The sequence below is a fragment of the Artemia franciscana genome, chromosome 6 (genome assembly GCF_032884065.1).
Source record: "Artemia franciscana chromosome 6, ASM3288406v1, whole genome shotgun sequence".
NCBI classification, from domain to species: domain Eukaryota; kingdom Metazoa; phylum Arthropoda; class Branchiopoda; order Anostraca; family Artemiidae; genus Artemia; species Artemia franciscana.
This window is the reverse complement of record NC_088868.1, coordinates 25,414,280-25,432,319: the sequence shown is the minus strand read 5'-3', so window position 1 is coordinate 25,432,319 and position 18,040 is coordinate 25,414,280. Positions and strand designations below refer to the sequence as shown.

At 33.9% G+C, this 18,040-nt stretch overlaps 1 protein-coding gene across 1 annotated transcript in view; it reads right to left on the bottom strand.

Annotated features, from left to right (window-relative positions):
* The window catches only part of LOC136028528 (titin-like), a 524,102-nt gene that overhangs the window by 245,181 nt on the left and 260,881 nt on the right, over positions 1–18,040 (bottom strand). Inside the window, exon 40 of the mRNA XM_065706373.1 lies at positions 12,975–13,071. Coding sequence (XP_065562445.1) covers positions 12,975–13,071 — 97 coding nt within the window. The remainder of the gene's footprint in view (positions 1–12,974; positions 13,072–18,040) is intronic.

The following is an 18,040-nucleotide window of genomic DNA, read 5'->3' as shown; positions in this document are numbered from 1 at the left end:
CGGCATGTCAGGAAACCCTAAGGTAAAGGTTTCAAGCCCCTTTCTACGAAAATGCGGAATTGGTGTTTACTGGCAGAATAAACATCACCGATGCGTGTGTATTTTTTTTTTTTTTTTCCCTAGGGGCGGTCGCATCAAACAACTGGCCCACAAAATCAGGAAATAGGTCATTCAAACGGAAAGCCGAAGTTCTATTGCACTTTTTAAGTGACCAAAAAGATTGAAGGGCACCTATCCTCCTCCCACACCCATTTTTCTCTAAAGACATCCGACCAATGTGTTAAAACAGCCATTTAAATCAGCATAGACGAAAGGTCCAACAACTAGGCTTTTGATGATGACATGACCCTTCATAATCCCTAAGGAAAGGACTGCAAGTTATTCAATTTGGCCGTACTGTTCATATATGGCATTTGTTATAGGGAAACATACAAAATTGTTCGGGGTAATTTTCCGCAGTGAGGAGGGAGGGGGGCATTTTCACGGAGACTTCTCCATGAGGAGGAAAGTTTCCAGATAAATATTCCAGGTGAAAATTTACAGTCAAAAATTAAATTAAAAAAATATTTTTGGACTGAGAGTAAGGACCAACATTAGAACTTAAAAAGAAAATAAATTATTCTGTGCATAAGGGGAGTTGCGCTAAAGTTTGCCCTTTTGTCCTGATTCTTTAGAAAAGACTACCATTACAAAACAGCCCTAGATTTTGAATGAGAAGTTCTTTTAAAGAGCTTTAAGATCTCAGTATAAAGAGTAAGGATCAAGAAACGGATAGCCCCCCTCGTATGCAGAATAACTTCTGCTTGTTTTAAGTTTTAATGTTACTCCTTACTTTCAGTTATAAAAAAAACTTTTTTTATATTTTTTATAAATTTATATAGTTTTTTTTTATATTTACTTCAAAGAAGACACGGAATAGTATCCGTTTTTATAACTAGAAAAATATTAAAAAATTTTTTTTGGGAAGCCCAAATCTTTGTTGTTCTTATTATTCTATTTATTTCTTTTACCTTAGAAATTCAATAAGAATTATGTGCGAATAGATTTTACCCTCCCTCAGATTGAATGTTTGGGCTTCAGCCCCCCCTCTCAACTAAACTAGATTAATATTCCCTTGTGTATGTCTTGTCTACAGCTAAAAGATCAATTTGGAGCTTTTCATTTTAAATTTGGAACAGGACCAGGACAAGTAGGAAGCGGTAGAGATCGAAAAAGTTGGCATACAATTTAATTTTGTCAAGTTTTAAATTCATTGCTCATTTAACCTCTAAGACTGATTTTCCTCACAGATGGCTTGACTAACAAATGGATGAAACACATTAACATAAAGTATAGGTGACCCAAAAACTTATGTATTACTTTTATTATGACAGAAAAAAAATACTAGAAATTGAGGTTTTTCTAAGACAGCTAAAACACATACTATGATTTTCTTTTTATATTTCTTAATAGGGTTTTAATTTTAATTATAAATAGTGACGTAATTTTTTTGCTACAATATTTAGGGTACGCAGATTTATTTAAAAAAGGCAAACATTCTATTCTTCCCATCCAGTTTCATCCTGATCTCACCGCTTTAAGTATTTTCTAAGATTTCCGGTCCCCCCAACTGCCCCTCCCCCCAATTACGCTTGATCCGGTTGAGATTTAAAATAAGAGATCTGAGTTACGAGGTCCTTCTAAATATGAAGTTTCATGAAGATCAGAAAAATCAGAGGCTTAATGCCGGTCGGCATTTAAAATAAGAGCTCTGAGTCACGAGGTCCTTCTAAATATCAAAATTCATTAAGATCCAATCACCCACTCGTAAGTTATAAATATCTCAAATTTTCTAATTTTTCTCTCCCTTCAGCCCGCAAGATGATCGAATCGGGGAAAACGACTTTATCAAGTCAATTTGTGCAGCTCCCTGACACGCCTACAAATTTTCATCGTCCTAGTACAACCAGAAGTACCAAACTCACCAAAGCACTAAACCCCACCCCTAACTCCCCCAAAGAGAGCGGATCCAGTACAGTTACGTCAATCAAGTATCTACAACATCTGCTTTTATTCCTCAGACTCTACCTTCAGTCTAGTCCGTTGCATCTCACAGCAACGGAGCACCCTCTGTGCTTATTCCCGTATCTTGAGGATTCTATGTTTCCATTGGTGGCTACATGAAGCAGGACCCCGGTGGGACAGACCCCATTAGTTTTTACCTTATATGCAAACAAGACTTATAATTATGAGGATAAATTTTAAGAATTTGCAAGGAAAAAAGCTCAAATGCACCCTCTTTTAACTCAGAGAAAATCCATTAGTTTTGAACTTGGATAAGAGTAAGACTGCGGAAGTTTTGACAACGACTCTTTGTCGAGATAAGTTTGGCTGGAGACGATAGTTTAAATTTAAATTTAGGGAGTTACACCTCTGGCCAATTGCTAATGATGTTTAATTTCTTGCCCTGACCATAGAAAAATTTTCATTAGAAGTTTAGAACTGACATAATTCAAAGAAATAGCTTTAAAGTTTGACACGTGAGAAGTAATTTAATTTTATTTATCTAGTCTGAAATAAAATAAATAGTAAAAAAAAACTTAATATTGTTCCAGCTGATGCAAAATTTACAGGCATTAAAAAAAAATTTGCCCATACCTAAAATTAGAGATCTTAATTTAATAAAATTAATTATTTTTTGGTTTCTTAAAAAGGGCGCTAGAACTTTTGATTACATATCAAATTAGCCCTCTCCTGGTCTTTTACTATCACTGATTCAATACAATCAGCTCTGGAAAAAATAAAATAAACACGCATCCGTGATCTTTCTTCTGGCAAAAAAAAAAAATCAAAATTATAAATTTTTGTACATAATAGCTTGAAAACGGTTCTGTGGTATGCTGAATCGGATGGCGTGATTTTCAATAAAATTGCTTGATGTTTTGGGGATGTTTCCCGCCTTTTTCAAAATTTGGCAAATTTTCTCAGGCTCGTAATTTTTGATGGGTGCCAATTTGGTGAAATTTACATATTTTGAATAAACATCAAAATTCGATTCTTTTGATGTATCTAATGTTATCTAGACTCTGTTTCTTAGAGTTTCGGTTACTATTGAGCCACATCACTCCTTATTTACGGTTCGTTAACACGAGCTGTTTGATACATATCGAAAGAATCGGCTTATTACGCTGATTCCAATATATAAGAAGCGCAATATATGATGAAACATAGGATGAATCTGTTGATGTGATTTTCATTAAGATTCCTTGAGTTGTAGGGGTATTTCCCCCTTTATCGAAAATACGGCAAATCTTCTCAGGCTCGTGACTTTTGATGGATAACACTAAACTTGATGAATCTTATATATTTGGAATAAGCATAATCAGTTGATTCTTTTGATGTATCTATTATTGATATCAAAATTCCGTTTTTTGGAGTTCCGATTACTATTGAGCCAAGTTAATCCTTGCATACAGTTGACATCTTACAGTTCGTTATCAGAAATTGTTTGATCAAGAGGTTGTAAATAATTATTTGAGCAATTTTTTTTTAAGAAAATGAAAAAGGAACCTATTGTTAAAAGTATAGTGTATTTTAAAGATTTATATGACGTAGAAAATAGCTTTTGATCCCACAGGTTGTAAGAGTAAAAGTAATAATGCAAACCCGTCCTGTTAGCCAAAAAATATTATTTGCTCATGTAACTAATTACTCTTGTCTTACGTGAAACATTCATTAGTCTGGTGGAAATTGTAATTAACTTGCGAATTAATTGATGTTTTGCATCGATAAGGCTATATACAGGAAATGATGTTTTTATTTTTATTATCGGAATGAATCTCATCCTTATATGATACTAAATAATTAGTTTTGTGGACACACAAGTAAACGTATTAGGATTTTATTAAGTAAAAAAAATAATGATTTAATGCATTAGGGCTGAAGCATTTTTCTTACGTCTATTTCTGTACTCAAGAAGTTTTTGTTGGTTGTGTCAAGGAGTTGAACAATTGCTATGAAAGGTATATACAGTTTCGGATAGAAGCCTAATTCTTACTTCAACCCAGATTTTTTGGTTTTCTCCCCCTCCCCTCTCTGTATCTGGCCTAGACAACATAACCAAGTACAGAAACATTTGGCACGGTTTTCAAGTATTTATTGCTGCGAGTGTCCACTACATAGCCCAGTAGAACCCTTGAATTGAATTTATGGTTGGTAGTTGGGGCTTATAAACACTGATGAATAGAAATCCCAGGGTGTATGTTTTATCAGATAAAATCATGCACTTGATCTTGCAAGAGGAATTCAGATTCAAAGAATAAAACAAATAAATAATTAGAAATCAAAGTTTTGAAAACATAAAAAGTATTTTCTAAATCTTTGGGCAAAAACTGCACTATTGATTTATCATATTCCTCCAAGAAAAGATCCTCCCACATAGCCCCCTCCCCTCAACCCCACCCCCAAACAAAAAATCCCCCTGAAAATGTCTGTACAAATATACAAAATACAAATGTACAAAATTTAGAAAAATTCAGATTCAAAGATTCAAATTTAGAGGAATTCAGATTCAAAAAATAAAACAAATAAATAATTAGAAATCAAAGTTTTGAAAACTTAAAAAGTATTTTCTAAATCTTTGGGCAAAAACTACACTATTGATATTGAATCTACTTTAAATAATGCTAGATTATTCACATATTGCATATTGCGGGAGTTGGAGCACTAATGGAGAAAAGTTAGAAAGTTTCATAGTGGCTCTAAGTACGCATAGGTTCAGTTAGGATGGATTTATTGAGGATAAATTTTTCTTCCCTTCTCCACATTTTTATATTATTCTCATACACCACAGTATCTCTGAACGGCTGATAAAAGTAGTCCATTTCAACATCTCTTGTTTGCTTAATGTTATTTCACCTTTTTTATTACTAAGTATCTTTACTTTACTGAGGATTTAGTCCTTCACTCCAAAAGTTCGACAAGCTGACATGCACGAACGGAATTTCATATTATGCTCTTCAATATTGCTTGTATAGTATTTTTCTATTAGCAAAAGAGCTTGTCGGATGACGGGCATATTGGTAAACAGAAAAAAATAATATAGCATATACACTTTAGTTAGGAACGGAGTTAGGACTTAGTTAGTAGGACTTTTCTGACCCCTTTGCCCCACCACAAATTTGAAGCCCACTCTCCTCGAAAGAAAAAAAAATCATGGAAGTTTCAACTCGATCCCCAAGCCAAAGGCGAACTCGCCAAAGCACTGGAAATCCCCCCAACTCCCCCAAAGACAGCGGATCCAGTACGGTTACGTCAAATACGTATCTAGGACACGCTTGTTCTTCCCACAAAGTTTCATCCCGATCTCTCCATTCTAAGTGCCTACAAAGATTTCCGGTTTCCCCCTCCAACTCCCCAAAATGTCATCGTATCCGTTCAAGATTTAAAATAAGAGATTTGACCACCCGTTCGTAAGTTAAAAATACCTCATTTTTCTAATCCCCCCCTAAATACCCCAAAGAGAGCAAATCTAGCCCGGTTATGTCAATCACGTATCTAGGACTTGTTCCCCTCCGACTCCTCTCCCCAATATCACCAGATCCGGTTGGGATTTAAAATAACAGCTCTGAGACACGAGGTCCTTCTAAATAACAAATTTCATTCAGATCCAATCACCCGTCCATAAGTTAAAAATACTTCCTTTTTTCTAATTTTTCCGAATTACCCACCCCATCCACAACTCCCCCAAAGAGATGGATCTGGTCCGGTTATGTCAGTACGTATCTAGGACATGTCCTTATTCTTCCCACAAAGTGTCATCCTGATCTCTACACTCTGAGCGTTTTCCAAGATTTCCGGTTTCCCCCTCCAACTCCCCCGAATGTCTCTGGATCCAGTCAGGATTTAAAGTAAGAGCTCTGAGACACGAGTTCCTTCTAAATATCAAATTTCTTTAAGATCTGATCACCTGTTCGTAAGTTAAAATACCTCATTTTCTTATTTTTCCGAATTACCCCAACTCCCAAAGAGAGCAAATCCGGTCTGGTCATGCCAATCACGTATCTACGTCTTGTGCTTATTCTTTCCACCAAGTATCATCACGATCTCTCCACTTTAAGCGTTTTCCAAGATTTCCAGTTTCCTCCAATTCTTCTCAATGTCACCGGGTCTGGTCAGGATTTAAGATAAGAGCTCTGAGCCACAAGGCCCCTCTAAATATTGAATTTAATTAAGATACAATCACCCGTTCGTAAGTTAAAAATACCTTATTTTTTCTAATTTTTCCGAATTACCGAATTATATCCCCCCTCCAACTCCCAGAAAGAGAGCAGATCCGGTCTGGCTATGTCAATCACGTATCTAGGACTTGTGCTTATTTTTTACACCAAGTTTCATCCCTATCTCTCCACTCTAAGCGTTTTCCAAGAATCCCCCCAACTCTCCCCGATGACATTAGATCCAACCGGGATTTAAAATAAGAGGTCTGAGTTACAAGGTCCTTCTAAATAGCAAATTTCATTAAGATCTGATCACTCGTTCGTAAGTTAAAAATACCTCATTTTTTCTAATTTTTCCGAATTAACGAAATTAGCCCCCCCCTAACTCCCCCAAAGAGAGCGGATCCGTTCCAGTTATGTCTATCACGTATCTAGGACTTGCATTTATTTTTCCCACCAAGTGTCACCCCGATCTCTGCACTCTAATTGTCTTCCAAGATTTCAGGCTTTCCCCTCCAACTCCCCCCAATGTCATCGGATCCGGTCAGGATTTATTAAGAGTTCTGATCTACGATATCCTTTTAAATATCAAATTTCATTAAGATCCAATCCCCCGTTCGTAAGTTAAAAATACCTCATTTTTGCTATTTATTCCGAATTAACCGTCCCCCACTCCCCCCCGGATGGTCGAATCAGGGAAACGACTATTTCTAATTTAATCTGGTCTGGTCCATGATATGCCTGCCAAATTTCATCATCTTAGCTTATCTGGAAGTGCCCAAAATGGCAAAACCGGGAGCGACAGACAGACGGACAGAAATTGCGATCGGTACATGTCACTTGGTAAATACTAAGTGCCATAAAAACCAAAGAAAAGAAAACTGAGAATTGGGTTAATATAAGGCCAGGAAAAATACTGTCCCTCGTTTTCATTAGTATTTATAGATTCTGGAAAAAAAAAATATTTTCTATTTTTTAGTCAATTTTGAAAACGAGTTTTAAACAAATCATATTTAATATTCCTTTTGGGCCTCATTGTTTGCTAGACCTTTTTTTCACTTTTTATGCTGTTTAGCGAATGGATATCCCCAGAATAGTTACAGATGGTTAAAATTGGAGAGAAAAAGTCTTGAAGAGTTAAAATTAATATTTCAAATAATTAAAATTAACGTTCATATTTAATACTTGAAAAGTTATTAATGTTAACGATTGTAATAATGACTACATTACACGAAGACCATTGCCACCTATTAACAGGTAATCCCCTCTGTTATATACAATATATATATATATATATATATATATATATATATATATATATATATATATATATATATATATATATATATATATATATATATATATATATATTTAGTTTACGTATTACATATTTAATTGTCAATTATGGCTTGTTATGAGCTGGAACTTAGTTAGATGTGTGTTTCTTTGATTTTTTTTTTAAATTTCATGTTCAACTTTCCGTGACTACAAGCTGACAATAGCCCCTTTTTTGTGTTCATATCGGACCTATCAATCGTGCATTTTTTTCATGATTTTTTTTTTAAACTTGAATACTCATGTATTATGCCTAAACTAAGCCACCACGGTTCAAATGAGGTTTACAATGTCAACCTAAATCCCAAGTTTTTCACGCCAGCAGTTGTGGAACCTTGCGCGCAAAACAGAAGATTATTTTATGAGACAGAGTTTCAAGGAGGGGGGAGGCATAAGTAAAATTTAAGCAAAATAACAGGAAAATTATGTGAAGAACATACGAAATTTATGTTGAAAAGTATAAACATTTGAGATTACACGGGGGATGAAAGAAAGAAAAATGAATATCCAAATTCTACCCACGAGCATTCTTTTCATAACCCTTCTGTCAAAACGTGAAAACCAAAAACAAACAATTTAGTATTCATACTCGCAAAACATTCAAATCATAAATCTCACGACGTCATCTAACGGGTCCGGTAGTTCCATCTATGCATAAATTCAACTTTTGCTCGTGTTGGACACAGGATACAAGGTGACGATTCGATAGATTTCTCTATTAGATCTTCAATTAATAGCAAGTCATATATTATAAAGTAAATCATTTGCTAAAACTACACGATTATTTTAAATGAAGCAATTCTGCAAGACACAGCTAGATGGCAAAAGGAGTTCTTCTTACCATAAGATGTGCCTTCTTTTTTCTCTGCGTTTTTGACCTTGTTTTTCTTATCACAATTCTTCAATGACCATAATGACAGACCTAAAGCTGATTCTTGTTCTTCAGCGAGATTTGTAGTTTTATAGGATTAATTTCCGTGCACTTTTGGAAGCTTTAAAGCATATTCTGTCAGTTTGAAAGAAAAGTCCTAGGTATGGAAAGTAAATCCACGGTGTTAATAAGAAGGGGACTTATTAACAAGCCCCTCTGGGTTTCACAAGACAACACCATGTATACCCCATAGAGTCTCAAAACTTTTTATGTTTCTTTCGCAGTTTCTATATAATTGCAAGTTTTTGCTGTTTTTGATGACTCTAAAAGCTCATTCATCGTCTGACTTTGAAAGCTGTCGGTAAAAAGAATGACAGATTTGACATTCGTTCGCAACGATGTCAAGGTAATGCCTCAAAAGGCTATCTCTCAAGATCCTCGTTTTCCAATTGTCTCTCTCAAGAATACACGATTGACACGATCCTATTTTTAATTTTGTCAACAGTAAGCACGTAGCTCAACCACATTCTCTCTAAGTAATGTATATTAAAAATCAGTTGGTGAACCTTTTATAACCATATTTGTCACCACATACGCACAGAAGAATTTATTTCTACTGGAAATAAATGCTGGAATAGGCAAATATGAAAACAAAAGCAAAAAAGCTGGAATTTGCAGAATATACACAAAATTATACAAAAGCGAATAAAAATTACATGACTTGGAGGGCAATTATGAGGGAGGGCGGGGTACAAATAAAGCATCCTGTAGGTAACTATCACAAAAAAATCAGATTTTAATTTATTTTAAAGTGTTCCAACTTTCTTTTCACTTAAAACATTGTTAATAATTTCATTTGTGCGTCTCTTACATTTTGACTTTCAGTACAAATTCAGCTTTTACTCTTCTATGAATTTTCTGTAGTTTCACTCCAATTTGAATCTATTAAAGATTTTAATAAATAAATGTTCCATCCAAGGCTGTATCTACGGGGTAGGGGGATTGAACCACCCCCCCGCCCCTTAAATATTTTTCCAACTTGTAAAAACGTAAAAAAATGAATATAATTTTTTTATGTGTTTTATAATCTATTTTGGTAGACCCACCCCCTCCAAAAAAAAAACTTTTTGCAATACCCCCCCCCCCCCCCCCCCCCGAAAAAAATACTGGATATGGCCCTGGATCCATAGTCTTGGAGATTGATCATAAGAACACATGCCCAAAGAATTTGTCAACGTTATCTCATATCTTTTCAACACTTAAGCGACGTCTGGTTAACGATACCGCGAAATGATGACTCATTTGGCAGTCTAGTGATTATGAATCGTGGGAGGATATGGCACTTTTTATGAGTTAGAATTTCCTAAATACCAAGGCCCAGGATTTTCTGAGCGAATAATTTTCACTGACTTCCATTAAGTCAATCAACATTAACAAGTGTGACGATCTGACCATGAGCATCAATAAATAATAAAAATGACTTTCAAAATGAAGATGGGGTTAGCCACTAACGGTGTAGCCACTAAGGCCACTAAAGCCAAGTTCCACTAACGGCGCACACTCGACTGTAAATTTCTGCTAAAGTGGTAGAACTTACCTTGAAGCATCAATGTGACTAAATCCGAGATTAACAGGAATTAGAATGGACAGCAAAACTTAACTTAAAAATGAATTAAAGATAAAAAAAACTAAATATATATCCCTCTCCCGCCCCCCTGAAAGCATAATGGTGTATAGTCTTGATTTTTAATTGCTTAGAACAATATATCTTGAAAGAATGTAGTTTTTTGATAATCAAACAGTTTGTGGTAACGAACTGTAAGGAGCGACTCGGCTCAATAGCAACCGAAACTCTAAAAATAGAGTTTTGATATCAGTAGATACACCAAAAGAGTCAGATTACATATTATATATTATATTATAACATATTATAATGTTACGCATCATAAGTTACGAGTCTGAGTTAATTTGCCTGATTTTTTAAATAGGGAGGAAACAACCCCTAAAATACAAGGAATCTTAATGAAAATTACGCCATCATATTCAGCGTACCGGAGAACCCTACTCATAGTATAAGAATTATTACTTTTACTGTGTCTAGTGTAGAAGTTTCAAGATCGTATATGCAAAAATCGGAATCCTGCAATCAAACAGTTCGTGGTAACGAACTGTAGTAAGGAGTGACCCGGCTCAATAGTAAACAAAACTCTAAAAAATGGAACTTCGATGCTAAAAGATATATCAAAAGAATCGGATTTTTATGCTGAATCTAACTATATATTTTATATATATTTATTTTTGTCAGAAGACAGATCACATATGCGTCTTTATTTGTTTTGTTGGGTTTTTTCCCAGGGCTGATCGTATTTAAATAATGATCTTAGAAGATAGGGAGATGGTGCACTCGAACAGAAAATAAAAGTCCTAGTCCCCTTTTTGAGTGACCAAAAAGATTAGAGGGCAACTGGGGTCCCTTTCACGGCCATTTCCCCCCCAAAAATGATCTGATCAAAATTTTGAGATTTTGTTCAGTATAGTTGAAACATCAAATAACTATTTCCTTAGGTGTAAATGATCCCCCCCCCCAAGGTCCGTGGCGAGAGGCCTGTAAGTAATAAAATTTGCCCATTGTTTACGCATAGTATTTTTTATTGGGAAGTATAAAGACATTTTTCGGGAGGAGGTGGGGATGTGCTCGGGGTGTATTTCCTTAGGGAGAATTTTCCTTGGGGAGGAAATTTCCAGGGGGGGGAATTTTCCAGTGGAAATGTCACTCTAGGGGGATTTGACAGAATTATTATACGCAATCCTTTTTAATTTTTTTACATTTTCATTGTCAATTTTTTTGGGAAATAATTTTCAAAGAAGGGGGCATTTCTGGAGTGATCAAAAACCAAGATAATTTTTCAGGCTGAATCGTCCGCAAGCAATTTTGCAGGGAGAAAGATTTTCAACGAGGATAGAACTGAGGAAGGAATTTTGAGGGGGATCCACTTTACGTTGGATTAAATTTCCACGGAGGATTTTTCCTTGAAGGGGGAAGTTCATTTCACAGAAGGTGAGCCAGATTTACTGACATATGAAAAACGACCAGAAATTTTTTTTTTTACCGCAAGTAAGGAACAACATTACAACTCGAAAAAAAACAGGAATTATTCGATATATGAAAGATTGCTCCCTCCTCAATACCTTCCTCTTTAGGCTAAAGTTTCACTGTTTGTCCCAATTTTGGAGAGCGGCTACTGAAACACAGGGGCCGTTTAATCAGAATAGGAAACTTTTTTAAGAGTGCTAACAGCTTTAACATAAAGAGGATGAGGCGACCCTTCATGTACGGAATGAATCTGCCAAAATTAATATACAAATTTCGTTTTAGTTTTTCATGTACGGAGAGCCAAATTTTAACATGCATTAGTTGAATTCAGAAATTAATTAAAAAAACAGGTTTTTTCAACTGAAAGTAAGGAGTGATATTAAAACTCAAAACAAACATAAATTATTCCGTATATGAAAGGGGCTCTCACCTCCTCAACGTCTCATTCTTTACACTAAAGTTTGACTCTTAGTCACAACTCTACTTTTAAAACAATAGAAAACCTTAGCGTTAAGAGTGAGGTGGGACAGCCCCTGTCACATACGGAATAATTTCTGTTCGTTTTAAGTTTTATAGTCGCTCCTTACTTTTAGTTACAAAGAAAAAACCTGTTTTTTATATTTAATAAATAAAACAATACAATACTTCACTAGCTAGTCAAACTGTATAAAAAAAGTGTCCTGGTATAAGTTATGTTGTAGCGATTAATTTATTTTAGGCACTTTGGTAGAATACAAATTTTCATCAACATTTTCTTCCTCTTAGATTAATTCATTTCAAATGTACAATATTTTTTTATTATTTAATAAAAGTCTCACAAACGTTTTTTTTTTTTTGTTCTAACCCTTCAAATATACGTTTGTCTATTTCTATATGTTAAGACCCGAAATTTCAATTTAATGTCAACCGATATATTTCTGTTACGGATTGGAGGCAAATCTTCATATATCATTATCTAGGCCGTATCCTGGAGGGGGGGGGGTTTGACCCCACCCCTGAAATGTTTTTACAACTCGTAACAACGTAACAAAACTCATATAGATAATTTTCGATGTGTTTTTAAGTTTTTAGTAACCCCCCTCCTGATACGATCACCCCTGGAAAAAAAACAAATAAACAAGCATCCTTGATCTTTTTATGACTTTTAGGGGGTATTTCCCCCTTTTTTTAAAAAATCAGGCAAATTTCCTCATGCTTGTAGCCTTTGATGGGTAAAACTGAACTTAATGAAACTTATATATTTTCAATCAGCATAATAGGTCGATTTTTTTATACATTGGTAGTATTTAATGTATTGGTAATATATATTGGTATCAAAATTCTGCTTTTTAGTTTCGGTTACTATTGAGCATGGTCACTCCATAGTCACAGTTCGATACCACGCACTGTTTGATTCCCATTTTTTGCGCCAAGATGACGAGTTATAATACTCGTATTTTTAGTACTACGAAGGTTGAATAGAAGAAAAAATACTGACCTCTTCTGAAGCGTCTCGCTCTTTTTTCTGCAACATCTTTTAGAATACCAGATGTTTCACTGAACTCCCAATCACTCCTGGAGACCCCATCTTTCACCTACAATCCAAAAGATAATTACATTAAAAAGAGATACAATCCCCAATGGCGTCAATTCAGAGGCATTTTCTAATAATAAAACAAAAAAGAGCATTTTCAAACTCTAAATGATTGGAAATAGAGTCTGGGGGGATTGCAAATCCCCTTCCCCCTTCCTATTGATACCACTGATAATGCAGTAGCTTTTATTTAACAGAAAAAGAACGAACTTCAAATAATAACCATAATTTATTCCTATCAAGTTATAACTGATTAATATAATCGAAAATAAGTAAATGCATTCAATCTATTAGCATACATTAGAAGGAAAATATTTATAAGAAAAGTTTGATCTATATCCTTATTATTTGCAAGAAAAGAATAAAACCTAATTGATGACCAGTCTAGACGTGTTTTGATTTCGAAGTACATTTAGGATTGTAATAATCTCTTTCTTATGAAAACTGTTATTCGCCTTTTTCAGCCAAAAAAATGAACAGTTGGGCTGTTCTGTATAGTTTGTTTGAGAACCCTTCACTGCTACATAACATTCAAGAGGTTGATGCGAACTGAACTTCAGTCGCTTTTTAAGATTTTTGAACAGGATAATCTTAAAAATACTTCAAAAAATCTGCTTTTAAGATATCCCCAAAATTAGAAAGTGGTAGCAATGGCCCTGAATCCTCTTCCCACCACTTCAAGTCAAATTCTACCACTGTCTACGTTAGTCTAAATAGCTAGAAGATCGCAATAGAATTCAAAACTGATTTTTTTTTATTTTGCTAGCCATCTTAGGAGTAGTTTCATATCATCGTCTCGGGTTGAATTTTATTTGATTTTGGACTTTTTTATTTTTTGAGTTTGTTATAGCTTTTTTTTTTATTATTATTACCAATAGGGGTAAGCATCAATGCTTGTCACAAATTTTGCAAGCAATCATTCTAAAAACGAGGTCGCCTAACAGTATTGTTTCTCAATATGAGGGTGAGGGGGTCTCTCATCGAATTTCGGGAGGATATCCCTTCTTCGTGAATCAGTTACGACATGTTAAAATATTCCACAATAGCCGTTTGTTTGATGTATTATGCATTGACGCACTTCCTTTAGGGCTACTCATAAAATGATTTTGAATAGCTTCATAAAATAAAATAAAAACTATATAAAACTAATTAATTTTAAAATTTATAATATAATAGCATATATAATGCATTTATAAAATTTATATTATATAATATAGTATACAATTTATATTATAAGTTATATGCAGCATAAAACATATAGAATATAATAATATAAAATTTGAATAATGACAGTTTAAAATTTATTATAATAGCTTTATAAGATAAAATAAAATTTTATAAAAATAAATCTCTCCTACACTCGTTGCTGAACGTTTGTATAGACCTTATTTATTTAAGAAATGCTAGAGATCTGTATTTCTGTTGACGTTTTGCAATTGAAAACTTTAAGAAAGGATAATATGGAATGTTATAATAAAGAATACATTCAATTCTGAAGAAAATGGCTTACATATAACAAATACATTTTAAACTATTTAAAAGAAGAGATTTTCCCACCGACATATTTCAGCCGCAGCAATAAAAAATGATAAATTAATTTGGGCATTCACAACTGAATTTTTTTTCTTAGAGAGAAAAGGAAAAAAAGGACATGAAAAAAAATCACTTCATAAAATGTATATTTATTTGTTTTACTAATGTTGGCTAATGTGCTCCGTAGATTTAAAAACTTGATAGACAACCTAAACTAAAAATGGCTATTTTGAGACATAAAATAATTTATTTTTTCTGTGTAACCGCAAAAGATAGTTCTTTATTTTACTATCTGTTTTTTTTCCCCTTTTTTTTTATTTAATAGTGTGTGTACGGAAATCGTGAAAGCCAAAGAAATAGAGTGCTACCAAGTAGTGACATCTATTCTGTAAATCTGGAGGGGGCGAGGCAAAATTTATTTTTCGAAATATATTTCTTACATGTTACTCATTATTAGTTCCAATAGTTATGCAAGTTGCAATTCTACCAATATTGATTTCTCACCTTATATAGACCCTCCCAAGGCCATGGGTTTCCTCAATAGTCCCAGTCCTAAATCAACAACAACAATATTTAATAGTTATGTAAGTAATTAGCCAACTAGGTTTTCCCCCAAGGTCTTACTTTGTTGACAAGCTGGTCAGGTAATTAGGGTTTTCTTTTAGGTAGTACTTTGGTCAGAGCCTCGTACCGATGGCCATTTCTGGAAAAAAACAAAACAATGTTGATAAGTAAGTTACGTAACTAAGTTTTCCCCGGGAAATGATCTTCAATTTTGCCAAAGTACAACCTAGCAATCTACTGATAAGCATCAAGCCTTGGTAACAATTAAGTGCAACAAAGTATTGATAAAAAATAAATTAATTTATTATTTACCTTTTTAATTAATCAAACAATTTAATCCCGGAAAAAAACAACAAAGGATTGGATTGGTCCTGGCCGAGTGGATTGGTGCGCTGGATTTGTCTGAGAGGGCCAGGGTTCAAATCCTAGTGTACCCAAATATTTAGTTTGGGAAAAGGGGTCAGTGGCTTGACTCTGTAAGCTCAGCCAGAGTCGACCCAGCTCTAAACAGGTACCTGGAGAAATCTGGAGAAGGTAAACAGGAAGGGTGTGCGAAAGCACAGGATGGTTGGCCCCAAACCCCCCATTGCACTTCCTGACTGAAGAGCCAAGAAACAGAGATCAGCAGCGCCGGTAGGGATTGTAAAATCTAGTGCCGTATTTTCTTTTTAACCAATTAATCTTAGTGTAATTTAAATCAATTAATAACTGAGTATTCATTAATTAATTTATTGACTAGTTCACTAGCGGATTAATCAACTAAATTAGTGTAGTAAAAGATGAAAGTTCCTAAGAGTGCGTAGCTCTCTTAGGAACTTTAGCAAAATACTAAATTAAGAAATAAAAGAAACCACAGCTTTCTTGAAACTCCAGTAGAAAAAGTTCAAGTTGAATCTACCGAGGCCCTTACAGGGGCGGATCCAGGATTTCTCTAGGGGGGGAGGTTTATAATAGGTTGCTTCGCTAAACTTTGCGAACAAAGAAATACCCGAAATTAAAGGGAACCTCGACAATTATGTGTTTTAGGTAGGTAGTGGAAATGGTCGTAAATTTAATCAAAATCTGGTGAGGGTTTAAGTTCTAATAAATCTGTTGAAACTAAAATGGTATAAAAATATTGATACAAAAAATTTTAAGTTATGAAAACCACCCCACCATAAAAAAAATAAAAAGCTGTTTACCATCTGATGTTATTTAATATTTTCTGCAATTTTTTTTGCCTTTGCACTTCTGACCACTACAACGAGGGAGATAAGATTTTTATTGTAAAAAAAAAAAAAAAATGGTTTGAACCATCTTTTGGGGTCATGCACTCTTTGTGACAATTTCTATAGGTCGAATCATTTAGTATGTCGCCTAACTTTGTGGAATCGCTTAGTAACTATGATAGTAATGAAAAGTGGGAAATGAGGATAAAGAAACAACTTGTATATTCGTAAAAGATATATTAAGCATTGAATACTAGTTCTTTTAGGGGTGTAAAAAGAAAAACAGAGCGAGGAGAAAGAGATGCATAGAAGACATTTAAAACGAGGGTTTTAGGTATAGACAAAAAGCATTAACTAATTTTTAGTTTTAATTTTCTTTTTAAAAATAGTGTTTTCAGTGTCAACTTTGACAAAACCTCAAAAATTTACTAATCAGAATTTCAGTTTTCATAAAAACGTAGCGTACCTTTCCACCTTTTAAAGTTCAATATATTTCCACTTAAATTACAGAATTTACAATTTTATAAGAAAAAGTCTATGTCTCTGTTTTCGCTCCTGCCATATCTATTTATTACACGGTCGATGTCTGCTTCAATATTTCAGTAAACGTTTGTAATGGTCAGTCCTGTCAGTTTAGAGCTCTTCGTTAGTATTTCCTATTCTATTCATCCTAAAAAATTCGAATAAAGGCCAAAAATCGTCATAAAAATTGGAACTCTAATAAAAATGCATGTAGGCATGTGCTTCAAACTAACTATATGAGTTGAAATACTTTTTAAGAAACAAATAATTATGAGTTTGTTATTTTTGTATTTGATAGGCATAGATTGGTGATTTCAATTCTCAGAGTTCCAAGCTGTGGTAGATTTCTAATTGTTTTTTTTTTATCTTGAGATTTTCAGCTATTTGATTCAAAGTTTAAATCTTGATATGTCTGTTGAGCACAAAAATAAAAATTTGAAATTTTACTCAGATTGAGCATAAGGTAAGACAATTGTCCTGTAAAAATTTTGATTTATAAGCAACTAATCATGGAAATATTAATGGATAGCATGTATCAAAATAATTATAAAAATCCTCAGCAGTATACATAGTAATTTAGATAATTTTATGAACAAATATATGCAACCCCTATACAAAAACATAATTATATTTTGTGACTGGTAGGTATTGAGAAGGTGAAAAATTTTGAAGTAATATTGTAGTTGCATTCCATTTCCGTGATTAACTCAAGTTGTGTGACTTTCTACTTTTTTTCCTCATTTTATTAGTAAATGTTTGAAAAAAGATCGATGCCATTCCACTGATTCAAACTGAGAATTCAGAGACCCATCTATATCAGCTAGATAAGAAAATAAACACATAATTATTTGCCTTCTTTATAAACAATCTTTCGAAAATCTATTCTTCGTAATTACTCCGACCTTGGAAGGAGTATTCCGACTCGTACACTTAATTTTAATCGATATATGCATTATGTCATATAATGCAGAGCTTTAATTAGATGAAAATAGGCAGTAAAGTGAGCACCATTTTCTCACCAAAATCCAAAATGTAAATTAATAATTTTTGCACTTCTCATACATTTAATTTCTATTATACAAATCCCCTAAAAAACAACAATGTTTTAAAAACCACCCTGCTTTGCAAAAAAAAGCAAATCCC